The 13,581-nt window shown below is 44.1% G+C and overlaps 1 protein-coding gene across 1 annotated transcript in view; it reads right to left on the minus strand.

The window, feature by feature from the left end:
• LOC122797804 (SCO-spondin-like) overlaps window positions 1-13,581 on the minus strand; it is a 4,708,783-nt gene that overhangs the window by 3,549,053 nt on the left and 1,146,149 nt on the right. The window contains exons 31-32 of the mRNA XM_044066325.1: window positions 8,821-9,009; window positions 8,493-8,735 (exon numbers count right to left, since the gene is read on the minus strand). Coding sequence (XP_043922260.1) covers window positions 8,493-8,735; window positions 8,821-9,009 — 432 coding nt within the window. The remainder of the gene's footprint in view (window positions 1-8,492; window positions 8,736-8,820; window positions 9,010-13,581) is intronic.

The raw sequence follows: 13,581 nt of genomic DNA on the forward strand, positions 1-13,581 counted from the left end.
GCTCGAAAAAGCAAGTGTCCGAATCCATATATACCAATCACAGTTTAACGACAGCGCTTTAATCGAAAAAGCGCTTCTGTTAAACTGTAAAAAAAAAAAAAAAAAAAACACTAATTAAATGTTTTTGCAGGGGGCTGTGCCTCCCACACCCCCCTACTTAAATATTCTCACTCCAAGGTCGCACTACAATGGAGTAAAGGAATATTCCCTTACTCGCACTGCAGTGCGACTGGCACACCACTCACACTTACCCAAAATTGCTGCTTCGATGTACAGCAATTTCGGGGATGAGTGAGCGCAAATTTGACTTTCGGTGAAAGTTAAATTTGAGCAAGTGTCCGGGTTCCATGTGTATATATATATATATATATATATATATATATATATATATATATATATATATATGGGTTTGTTTGGGGTTTTTTTAAAGTGAACAGGCACAAAATCAATGTCTGTTTGGTCAATGCCATTTGGTTAGCAGAAAATGCTGGTCAGTGGGTGCGATATCAACAGTTCCCATGTAGGGAAATATGCCCTCTCCCCCAGACTGTGAGATCTCAGAGTTAATTATGTATATAAAATCAGCAGATGGTGTGAGAAACATACAAAGTCAACATGTGAAATGCTTGTTTTTTGATTTTGTCTTCTCCAGGGTTAATCCTCATACATTGCACAGTACCTGCTGACCTTCCATTTAGTTACAGACATCAAGGTTGTGTCTGTTCAGTGTAGAATACTATATACATACAGAAATGTATGCAGAGTGTATGTGTGTAACTGTTATAAATATTTCACAGTTAATTTGATATTGTCTATAAGGATCCCTGGCCTCCATAAACAAGTGCAAATAGCTGCAGTCTGTATTTAAGTTCTACACAAATGCAGTATTGATGAAAACTCAGGCTGAAATTCTAGGACAGCTCAGATTCCTGATAGTCCTCTCAGGGAAAGTAAGTGAAGTATCCCACTAAGCACATATTTTCCCTGAATGGTATGGTAAAGCTTGCTGCACTCATGTTTTCCAGAGAAGGCATACATTTGTGAATGCATTGTAAAGAGACTGGGGTAATGCTGTGGACTAGCATAAAATAACACGAATGGCTTTAATACTTTTATACTACAGCATATGTCTTAATTTTTTTAGAAATCCTTACAGTTTAATTTTAAGATATATATTCAGAATTGTTTAAATGTCCAGATGTAAAACCCGAAGACTGACAATCTCGAATGGCCATTTACGCAATTTTTTTAGCTTGGCCATCAGTAGTAAGCCTTTTTCCCCAATGTAGAGCGATCTCGGAGTTGGTATATTTAGTTATGGGGGTGTGTGGGGGGGGTGAAGCCCCACACTTGATAAGTATTTAAAGGTTTGTTTTGTTTCCGACGGTCAAGCAAATTTTTTCCCCAGGGAAAAAAATCACCTAAATGGTCATTCGAGATTGTCAGTCTTCAGGATTTATGTGTCGACGTTTAGGTGTTCGAGCACCTAAACGTTTGATCACGTAATATAGACACATCTTATGTAATGGAATGTTACAATGTTTTGTAAAAGTTTTCTGAGTGAAACCTGACTGCTGTCAAATGAAACCACATTAATATCTATATTGCAGTGCAGATGTATGGGCTGAAAACAAGCTTCATCTGCATGTCTGTTCTTACCATAACGTTCCATGTGAGTTGTTCATCTCACCTTTGTTCTTACACATGGGTTCGGAGCCGATCCCTCAGCTCCAAGTCGGCCACATTCCAAGCTCTGTGTCTAAGAGAAGCTCGACGCACAGTCCCTATCCCATGATCCTCTCCTGTTAACCCCTCAGATCTAGTTTGCTATGAAAACCAGACAACAGAAGACATATTCTCTTACACATGCATATGTATTCATACACATATACACGTATATTACCTAGAGACAGTCAGTCTAATGGGACCATGAAAAAGACCACCAGCCACCAGTCGTACCTGTTCTTCCAGAACACGGAGGGGGAAGGAGGGCGGGAATGTAAGACCAAAGGCGAGATGAACAACTCACATGGAACGTTATGGTAAGAACATAACTTCTTTATGTGAAGTTGTTCGATCTCGCCGTTTGTTCTTACACACGGGTAGCGTCCCTAGCACCCTAAACCCTGGGTGGCTCACGGGAGAACATTCCTGAGAACAGTGGAACCAAAGGAAGCCCTGTCCCTGGAGGCCCTGTCCACTTTGTAATGAGTGATAAAGGTATGAGATTTAGCCCAGGTAGCTGCTGCACAAATGGTATCTATCGGTAAACAAGCAGCATGGGCTAGGGAAGTAGAAACAGTTCTAGTAGAATGAGTTTTAGCTCTGAGCAGAATAGACTGATTGGAAGATGAATAAACAAAGTTTATGCAGTCCGAAAGCCATTTGGATAACGTGATTTTTGATACTGCAAGTCCTTTCTTACTATCCGCATGCGAAACAAAAAGTTTATCCGATTTCCGGAATTCTTTTGTCCTGTCCAGGTAAAATCTCAGCTGTCTGTGCACGTCCAATTTGTGTAACATGTATTCCAATTTATTGGTATGGTACCTGAAAAAGGTAGGAAGTTCTATGGACTGATTAAGATTAGATTCTGAGCAGACTTTTGGTAGAAAGGACGGATTAGTACGTAAGGAGACCCTGTCTGGGTGAAAGATTAGATACGGGGGTCTAATTGACAGTGCTTGCAGCTCTGAGACTCTGCGAGTTGAAGTGATTGCAACAAGAAACAGGGTTTTCCAGGAAAGATATTTAAGTGGGCATGACGAGGCTGGTTCAAAGGGTGATAACATGAGCTGAGATAGCATTAGATTTAAGTTCCAAGGAAAAAACGGACTTCGAATGGGTGGTCGGAGATGATAAGTTCCCTTCATGAAAGCTCTACAAAGTTTGTGAGACATAATTGTAGAGCCCCCTTCACCCACATGAAAATTAGATATGGCAGCCAGCTGTACCCTTATGGTGGATGTTGAAGCCCCTTGATGAAAAAGAGTAGATAGAAAATCTAGAACCTTATGAATAGGAGCAACCAAGGGATCAATACCTTGTTTGGAAGCCCAACACACAAAACGTTTCCATTTGCTCTTGTATAATTTTCTAGTGGAGGCTTTGTGGGAAGAGATCAAAATATGTTGTACTGCTGGAGACAAGAGATCTGACCTGGCTAAGCTGGGAAGAGTAGCAGCCATGCTGTCAATTTGAGGGACGAAAGAGTGGGGTGAAGAACTCCTGACGAGTGGGTCAGAAGGTCTGGCACTGGGTCCAGAGTCCAAGGTTCCTCTATTTGGTAAGCTTGAAGAAAGGGGAACCAGATTTGTCGAGGCCAGAAGGGTGCTATCAAGATGATCGTCCTTTCCAGACCTTTGGCTTTCTGCAGAAATTTCGAGATTAGTGGAACAGGAGGAAAAGCATATAGGAGACCCAGGGGCCAATCGTGCACAAGTGCGTCCCTGGGGGCAGCTCCCGGAGGGGGAAGTAGGGTGAAATAGCTTCTGCATTTGGCATTCAGGGGGGATGCAAAAAGGTCGCAGCAAGGTTGGCCCCATCTGTGGAAAATCCTTTCCGCTACTTGATTTTTGAGGGACCACTCGTGAGGTAACAGGATGGCTCTGCTCAACCTGTCCGCTATTACGTTGGATGTCCCTGGGATGTGCTTTGCTATGAGAAAGCGTCCGGTGGATACAGCCCATTGCCAGATTCTCAGGGCCTCTCTGCATAAGGGGTAAGACCTGGTTCCTCCTTATTTGTTTATGTACCAGACCACTGACATGTTGTCTGTCTGAATTGCAACTGTTCCCGGAGGTAAGTAGTCGTGAAAGTGTTGCAACACCAGGAACACTGCTCTCAACTCCAGGACATTGATGTGCAGGTTGTACTCTATTTTCGACCACTCGCCTTGAACTGTTCTCCCCTGAAAAAGCCTCCCTCCCACCCTATCAGAGAAGCATCCGTGGTCACTGTGGCTATGGGGGGGGGGAGCACGAACGGGCGGCCTATCGTAAGCTCGTGGCTGTTCATCCACCATTGAAGATCCCGCTTGCAAGACTCCGTGAGCAGTATGTTGTGTGACAATGGTAGCCATTGGTAAGACCACTGTGCGAAAAGTAGCGACTGGAGGATCCTCATGTGCATTCTCCCTAGGGGGACCACGATAAGGGTAGCTGCAATCATGCCTAATACTTTCAGGACCTGTGCAGCGGGGACTCTTTTGTTTTGTAGAAGAGTAGAAATCTGTTCCCTTAAGGCTGAAACTCTTGTTTGGGGAAGCCTGATCAGAGTTAAGGTAGTGTACAATTCCGCTCCTATGAATGATATATGCTGTGAGGATGAGAAGGCAGATTTTTCGAAATTCAGTGTTATGCCTAAATGGGAACAGAGATCGATTGTATAGTCCCTGGCTTGCAATAGGTGATGCCTGGTGGTGGCGGTAAGGAGCCAGTCGTCTAAGTATGGAAACACCCGGAATCCTAGTCGTCTCAGGTAGGAAGCCACTACTGCCATGCACTTGGTGAACACCCTGGGGGCTGAGGTGAGGCCAAAGGGCAGAGCTCGAAAATGAAAGTGACTGGCTCCCAGCCGGAAGTGCAGGTGATCTCTGGATGGCCTGGCCATTTTTATGTGGTAGTACGCATCCTTGAGATCTATACAGCACATCCAATCGTTCGTTTGAAGAAACGGAAGGATCGATTGTAGCGTGACCATCCGTAATTTTTCCTTCTTCACGAAGGTATTGAGTTTGCTGAGGTCCAGTATCGGCCTCCAGTCCCCTGTTTTCTTTGGAACTAAAATGAACCTTGAGTAAGTTCCGGATCCTATTTGGTCTGCCGGGACTGGCTGGATGACTCTTTTTCTTAACAGCCTTTGTATTTCTATGGCTGCCTGATCCCTCAGATTAGGTGGAACATCTGGGAATCTTTTTTGGATGGGGGGATTGTTTAAGAAAGGGATGTTGTACCCTCTGGTTATTATGCTTTTTACCCAGGAATCTGAAGTGAGATTTAGCCAGGCCTCTGGGTATAAAGCCAAGCGACCCCCGACTGCCTCCAGAGCAGGACAGCCGGGCCTCCACTCAGGAGTGCTGGAAGGGCTTACCAGGGACGCTATCCCTGTCGCCCTGGTTCTGCGGACCCCCTCTGCCACCTGGGCGGCGTCTTCCATTCCTTCCCCCTCCTCTGCCTCTGGAGGGGGTTTCACTAGGTGTGGATTGGAAAGCTCCCTGAGTCTTCCGGAACCACATTTTTCCACCTCTTTGCCCTTTGGGGTATGGTCTAGAAGGGGCAGAAAAATAGACCCCTACAGCAGACAGGGTCTTTCCTTCTTGCTCACACCTAGTGAGCGTCTCCTTCACTTTGGGCCCAAACAAGGAGGAGCCATCAAAAGGGGCATTAGTAAAGGAAGACTTCCGCAAAGGAGCATAGGCGCATCCAGGATTGTCTCCTCAGAGCGATCACTGAAGCTGCAGCCCTACTCGATCCTTCGGCTGCATATGAAATGAGCCGCATGGATGAGTTAACGATAGAGTTTAGGGTATTGAGCTGTGCTGTCACCTTGTCTGAGACAGCAGCATCTGTGGTACCCTGTAGAGTATCTCCCAATTCTTTGAGGAGATCTCTCTGAAGACGGGTAAAATGGGTGAGGTAGTTCAGCGATCGCATGGAAAAAGTCGCTGAACTAAAAATGCGCTTCCCGTACCTGTCCATCGTTCTAGAGTCTTTGTTAGGCGGATGAACAGAGGAAGATGCTTCAGACATTTCTTTCTTGGTGGCCGCCACCACCACCATAGCATCAACTGGGACTCCCTTGGTGAGATACGCTTTATCCTGGGGGGCAGTGATGTGCTTATTAGGCCTCCGAGGGACTGGTTCCAAGGTGTCAGGGGGACTCCCATGCCCTTCGAGCTATTAAATTCATTAACTCATCGAAAGGTGGAGTTACCCAGGAGGTGGAAGGTTGAGCCCCAAAAGCCTTCAGCAACACCGACTCGTCCTCAGTGGGGGCAAGTGACTGCCAGCCACCCCTCTGTTTGAGAATTTCCAGGATGTCGGCAAACAAGACATCCTCGGAGGAGGACCGTTGGGACCCCTCTGACTCATCCAAGTCAGTGTCCGATGTCATCGATTCCTGTGGGGAATCAAGGTGCCTCCTCTTGCACAATCTCTTCCTCGGGACTTCATCAGAGGGGGCATCTGGTGAAGCTTCCAAGGAGCAGGGTTCACCCTCTGGGGCTGACTGAGGCTTTGGGTCTCTACGCTTAGCGGCGACCGGTGGTGCAGAAACAGAACGCGGACCTTTCGGGGAGGGAGAAGAGGAATCTGAAGATGTGAATGTCTTAACAGACAAAACTTTCCTCATGACCTCGAAGGCACCGGAGCCCCGGGCCGAGGATTCCACGGGTTCCGAAGAACCCGGTATCCTCCTCAGGCCCAGAACCACGGGCTCCAATCCAGAGGATGGAGCTGAACTAATCTGTGCCGAGTCACCAAGGGAAAGAGTCGGAACTGAAACTTCGGTTCGACTCTCCCCCCCGGAACCGAGGAGAGACTGTTGGCTCCAAGACCCCTCGATGGGTACCGAGGCTGTCAAGGTCAGTGGAGCCGAAAGCACTAACGAAGGCTTCGGCTCCGGGGGATCAACAATCATCAGATCCTCGACTCCCGGCTCCGATGACTCGATGGGTCTCGAAGGAGGATCTCTGGATGGAACAGGAAGGGTTTCAAGCTTCGAAACCAATTGGGACGAAACTGCAATTAGTTTGGATAAGGCCGTGTTCTCCATCAGCTTCTGCACTACTCGATCCACATCGGTGTCTGACAGTGGTCTAGAGGAACGGGTCGAAGGGGCCGAAGAGGTCACCGAGTGAAGGATCGATGAAGGGAGTACCTCTGACACCAGCTCCAAAACCTGGACCTCGCCCCGAGGCAGCAGTGCGATGCTCGGCTCCAAGGTCTGTGGAGCCGGCGACTGAATCTTAACAGAGGTACTCAGAGCCGATTTCCTGGGCTCCAACACCTTCGAAGACCTCGACCCCTTCGAAGACTTCGATGACTGGTCTGCCTTTTCCAATGCCTCTTGAAACTCCGGCTTCAGGAGACCCCTCTCAATAAGTTTCCTGCGTCTTTCCATCATCACTCTGCCACTAAACGAGTGGCAGATGGAGCAGTCCTCTTGAAGATGGAGAGGGCCTAGACAGTAGATGCAGGAAACGTGGTTGTCAGTTATGGACATTTTCTGTCCACACTGGCAACGCTTAAATCCAGATTTGGCTTTTTCTGACATTCCTGACTAGAAATTATAGTCTGCAATATTAATATGTAAAACACTATATATATATATATATATATATATATATATATATATATATATACAAAACTAACCTTACTAAACAGGTAAATATTTATCAACAAGGTTAAATACTAAGAGAAAATGTAATTTAAACAGAGAAAATCTGACAGAGCCCTGACAGAAAGTTAGTGGCCTAGGGCCTAGGAGCAGCCGCTCCCACAAATTCTTAACACTAATCTAAACACTAATTTAACCTGACACGCACACATAGTAATGCTAATATTAAGAAAAAACCTTATAATTTTTAACATTTTTAGAAATATATATATATAAAAATTTTATATAGAAAAAAGGATACTGGCCCGAGCTCTCACTCGACGATGAGACCTGTTGCAGCGGCAAACTAGATCTGAGGGTTAGCAGGAGAGGATAATGGGATAGGGACTGTGCCATCGAGCTTCTCTTAGACGCAGAGCTTGGAATGTGGCCGACTCGGAGCCGAGGGATCGGCTCCGAACCCGTGTGTAAGAACAAATGGCGAGATCGAACAACTTCACATCAAGGGAATAAACTGCTGCAAGAACTCTGAAATGAAAATCTTTTATTAGGTTAGTTTATCTGGCTACGAAATTAATAAAAATGATATTGTGCATTCACTATATTTCTGATACTTTTCCTACAATATTATAGAAAGTGGATGTGAAAAAATAAAATATTATATATTCTTTTGCAGCTCAGCAGCATTTGTTAAAACTGCAAAGTATACATTATAGCATGTACTCAAACCATGAAGAATACATTGTATCATTGGGTCAAACTGTAAACTATATTGTAACGTGGTCAAACCGTAAACTATACATTGCATCATATACTCAAACCATAAAGTATACGTTGTAGTAGGTGCTCAAACTGCAGATTTTACACTGTAGTATGTTCTTAAACCACAGCATATACAGACGACCATACTAAACATTTTCCTGACAGGCTTATTCTGTCATAAAAGCAAGAGTCTTGAAAGAATACAGGGACAGAAGGTGGAGGTATATGAATACTCCAATATTTAGGAAATATCTGAGACGAAGTCCCAGTCACATATCTAGAATAATTTATGCCAGGACATAGAAAATGCCAGGGAAATGTTAAAAAACAAGGTATTTTATTATTAAACTTCTTTCCATAACTCCGTAAGATTGCCTTACTATCAAACCTACCACAGTTATCGATGCTTTCATCTGACTGGTCCCTGCACTGAGGTATACCATCACACAGCTGCACATCATGGATGCATTCCTTGCTGTACTGGCATTGGAATTCATTTAGAGCACAGGTCCTATTACAGGTGTCTTCATCACTACCATCCGAGCAATCCATCTCATTGTCACAAACCCAGCCGAGTGGTGTACACTCGCCACTGCCACATGGAAACTCATATTCACTGCAGGGTTTCCTGATTACTGGTAAAATACAAAAAAAAGAAAGCATATTAAAGTCATCCTCTAAATACTGCAAAGTAATTGTAGGATATTTCATGTACGTTACCTGTTGTTTGGTTATCAGACAGGGACACTGGTCTCAAGGTGCCAGGTGGGGCCAAAGTACCAATCAAGCATTGAATTAGGTTTTCATCTGCTCCATCTTTGCAGTCAGACACTCCATCACAAGCCAGGCTTATACTGATACAGGAACCATCACCACATGCCAGCTGTCCTGGGGCACAAGTCACTTGTCCTAAATAATAAAGAAAAATGGCATTTAACATTCTGTTAAACAGACATATTCAGTACGGTAGATAATAATATTCTGCACAACAAATTTCAAAAATTCAGTGGATTTTCTGTATTTCAAAGCATAACAATTCTGGAAGTCAGTAATGTCCCTGCTGCAATGCATCCAGCAAGAGACACATACACACATATTGGTGGTACATCACATACAACAGTCCAAAAAATGCTCCAACAGATGAGCAAACCTGAAATGTATATGACATATCTGTCCACTCATATAATATTTAGTCATGTTTTGTGAGACAAAAATGACATTAATGTGTCTGTCAATAATCAAGTAAATATATATGTTCACTTAGATACAAGAGGTTTAAGGTGGTATTTAGAAACAAGCAATGCACAGCATTACATGAAATAGCACAGTAAGCAGTGATGCACAGGGCAGAGGAAATTCTGAGGCACAAGTATCTCAAGCAGTACTGGAAAAGTAGTGATGTAGCATCACAGGAAATTGCCACATAATGATATGCAAAGGAGTGTCAACATGAAAGTGAGAGTCATTGCATCTGCAAATGAAAAATAGTTGATCAATTTAGAATCATATAACATTACTGTGACGAGCTAATATTTTGTATTCTAAATGCCAGGATTCTCCAGTGTAAAGAAGCTTCACTTCTGTTAAGATACTTGTAATAGCATTGGTTTTAGCAAAGCAGCATATGCTGTTGGCTGCCTTTGAAGCCGCTGTCTGCACTGTTGTGGAGTTTCACCCTTCTGCATCACAGATGAATCCACCAACAGCTAACATACCATCTCCTCCATAACTTGGACATTGACATCACAAAAGAGTTTGTGGATGTGCTACCCCTCACAGAATCAAGGGGGATGCAGGGATGGCCTATCCCAACGAGCATTAGATTTTGCATTGCATTAACCTTGGTATGGAGACTTTCAGAATCTGAAGGGGACATGTTACAAGTTTTACAAGAAAAAGCCTCTTGGATCCTGCACCAGTTTCTCAATGTGATGCTGCTGCATGTGGGGGAGCACATATGGCTTCCACAGACAATACAGTGGAGAACCACCACAGAGCAGACATTCTAGGACATGGTCCATTTCCCTGAATTCCGGGGCCTACTTACTGCACCTACATTACTATCACAGCTCCACTTTCTCAACATGGCATCTAGTATATCAGTTGGAAGGGCTTCCATTCCATCAGCTGCCAGGTTGTATTCAGTGCACAGGGCATTGCATACAATGTTTCTGAGAGTCATACAGGTAATTTCAATGATTCCCACATTGATACAATGTTTAATGCTGGATGACTTTCCACAGGGTCATCTAATTGGTAGGTGCACAGTTTGCCACCCACAGAGTCCTTGCTATGCTGGTCCCATGAATATAGTAAACAAACCAGTCATAATGGTGTCCACTGCTGTGTATTGCAGGTTTTGCAGGATATGTCTTGGAACTGTGCTTTATGATGCCTATCAGCAGCACCTAGATCCTGGTGGATATGGCATGTAACACCACACTTTAGCAGATGCAGAACGCCACTTCAAATGTGTTCAGATTTTTGAGGACTCATTTCACTGTTTGGATACAGCACACCGCAGTATTCTCCAGAGACCTATACTGTATTTATAATGTGTGCCATGTTACATAATATGATGCTAAATAAGCAGTTATAAAATGAGGACACCATTGTATGGTGTGGAATCATTGGAGGAACTGTCTGCAGTGGTATCTCAATAAATCAGTGAAGGATGGAATACATTGTGGCTCTGCAGAGATAGGTATGTATCAAAGAGACTACCTGTTCTACAAAACCATCTTCCACTCCACATAAAGCAAAATTCTTCTTTTACTCTATTCAAATGTAATTTAGATGAAAGGATTGGAAATTGCAAATTCACAATTCACCCCTGATTTAGCACTCATGTCCCTCAAGTAAATGTCTCAGTATTTTTTTGTGCTGCCGACCCCTGAGTCAATTGTACACAAACTATAAGGGCTAAAAACTACTATGGGAATTTAAGGCTGATAGCCTAGTAAGTACCTATTAACCTGGGAACCTAAGAGGTGCTGACTGGTACAAAGCTATGGGCCATGACAAGAAAAACACAGACTAAAAGTGATACATGCATGAACACTTTTGCTATGCATTGTAGTGCACTAACTGACCATGCTGTGCATCTGACATTACCATACCCACACAGACCAGAGGAGCAGGCAATGCACAGTCAACATTTGCACAGGTTGGGTAAGGCACAGTGACAGGGGACAACAATGCTGGTAGAGTTATGGGAGATGGATGCAGTAGCCATCAGGGGACACTCCTCAAGTGATGAGTTACAGCTTCCAGGAGGTGAGCACTGACAGAGTGTGTCATGTTCCCCTACGGTATCAGGACTGGGAGCATCCTGTCTAACGGATGATGCAACACTTTCAAAGCACTTTGGATGGCACAGTGGTGCAGCAATTAACATTGTCATCTCACAGCAAGACGTTCTCCAGTTCGATTCTCAGCTGAGGTGTTTTCTGTATGGAGTCTGCATGTCCTCCCTGTGTTCGTGTGGGTTTCCTCCCACATTACAAAGACGTGTCTGGAGTGTTTCTCCCCCACCTCCACTGAAAAGTGCATCATTCCAAGTCAGACTTTCCTGGTAAACAAATGTTAAATACATAATGCATGTGTGGTAACTGCTGTACCCCCTCAAGTAGGAAGACAGAATATCATTGTCTATGACACTGAGAATGGTCATTATTACATGTTGCACTCAGTAGAGCAAAAACAGAGTTGAATTATTTGAAACTGTAGTATCCTGACTAAGTGGCTGGCCTAGTGGGGTGTCTCTGTACTGGAGATGGAAGAGCTGCTGCCACGACCATGGGAATGTCCATGCCTGGGAATAATGATACTGCCTCTGGAACAGTGTCTGCCATCTGCATTAGCCTGCTCTGTGACTATTAGCCACACATCTAGCCCCTTGTGAGGCCATGATGTACATTTGACAGTATCATTATGGGTCTGTAAATGGATACCAACATGTCTATTAATAACCTTAGTAGGCATGTGTACTCCAGGGTCCTATATGCCATGTCAGTCTACATATTTTGCAGGATGCTCTGAAGTCTCTGTAGTAGCTTCATTTCATGTAGGCCACACAGCACATTCAACATCTCCGACATGATATGATAAATTGCCATTTGTGACTGGATCACTGACCTAAACATCTGCTGACTGATGCCAAGTGTGATACCCAGGTCATAGAATGTCCTGGAATCACAGCAGTGATAGCAACCTACATGCGTCTTCCTTATTGTGGGTGCATACAGCTTAGAGGCATTGCAGATCACTTATGCCTTACAATAATCTTTTGTAACTATACTGATGTGCCCATCTTAGATGGAGTGTCCATTCTAATATGAGAGGATCATTCATCACAGCTATGAGGGAAACCAAGGCTCAGAAAATTTGCTGGGCTAGAACTACAGGATGGTCAAGGATATGTGGTAGATCTAGGCCTCTGAGTGGGCATGTCCTCATAGGCCACACCTCATAGTATGCCCAACCTGCATATATATGGTTTCAGCAGGCTGGCTCTGGGACCTATGAAGAAGCCTTGTGCAAGCACCCATATACGATGCTATATATATGGTTTCAGCAGGCTGGCTCTGGGACCTATGAAGAAGCCTTGTGCAAGCATCCATATACGATGCTACAGGCACCTGTATCATTTCATCTTCTTGGTGCTGTGTTTCACTTCCCTGTCCCATTCTGCTGACTGTCCAGTCCAGAGGACATCACCAGATCAGTTCTGCTTTCCACCTTCCCTTCTTTTCTCGTCCCTTCCCTTCTCACCAAACAGCCCAAAAACCAAGAGAAAGTACTAGGTTTGAGGCAGAAGCAATAGGACAGGGTGCTTGGCAAGCTAATGGTCAAAATAGAGCACCTCTCCCAAAAAAAAAAACAATGATATGCAGGCAATACGGAAGAAACCTTTCAATGCTGCAAGGTAGATAACTGATGCCATTTATGTGGTAGGGTTGCCAAGTGGAAAGCAAAAAACACAAACTCAACCATGTCAATATGATGTAGTCATGATATAGAGATACTAACACTTAATCTACACATTGGGTTACAGGATGAATCAGAAGGGGATCTGGTGGCAGATATCCTCAGGAAGACTCAATCTAACACTTCAGTTGATGAAATAGTACTACTACAGCAACTATCACCTATGCAGGCTTAAGAAATCCATGCAGTACTATAAGAATTTGAGGAAGTATTCATTGCTGCACCATGATATACCCAAATAGTACAGCACCATGTGACAGCATGAACCATGAACCTAGCAATTAATCAAGAAAGCTACTTACTGAATGTCTGAGTAAGTTTAGCAAACAATGTGTTGAGAACTATATACCAAATGTCTGTGCAAGTTAAGCAAAAGAGTGTGTTGAGAACTGTAGATGTTGAATCTGAGGATAGTCAAGGAATCCAAGATTCCAAGGGCCTCACTGGTGGTGTTGATACTAAAAGGGATGAGAACATCAAGTACTTGTATAT

This window comes from Protopterus annectens, chromosome 3.part1 (genome assembly GCF_019279795.1).
Source record: "Protopterus annectens isolate FY-2018-M chromosome 3.part1, PAN1.0, whole genome shotgun sequence".
NCBI lineage: Eukaryota > Metazoa > Chordata > Ceratodontiformes > Protopteridae > Protopterus > Protopterus annectens.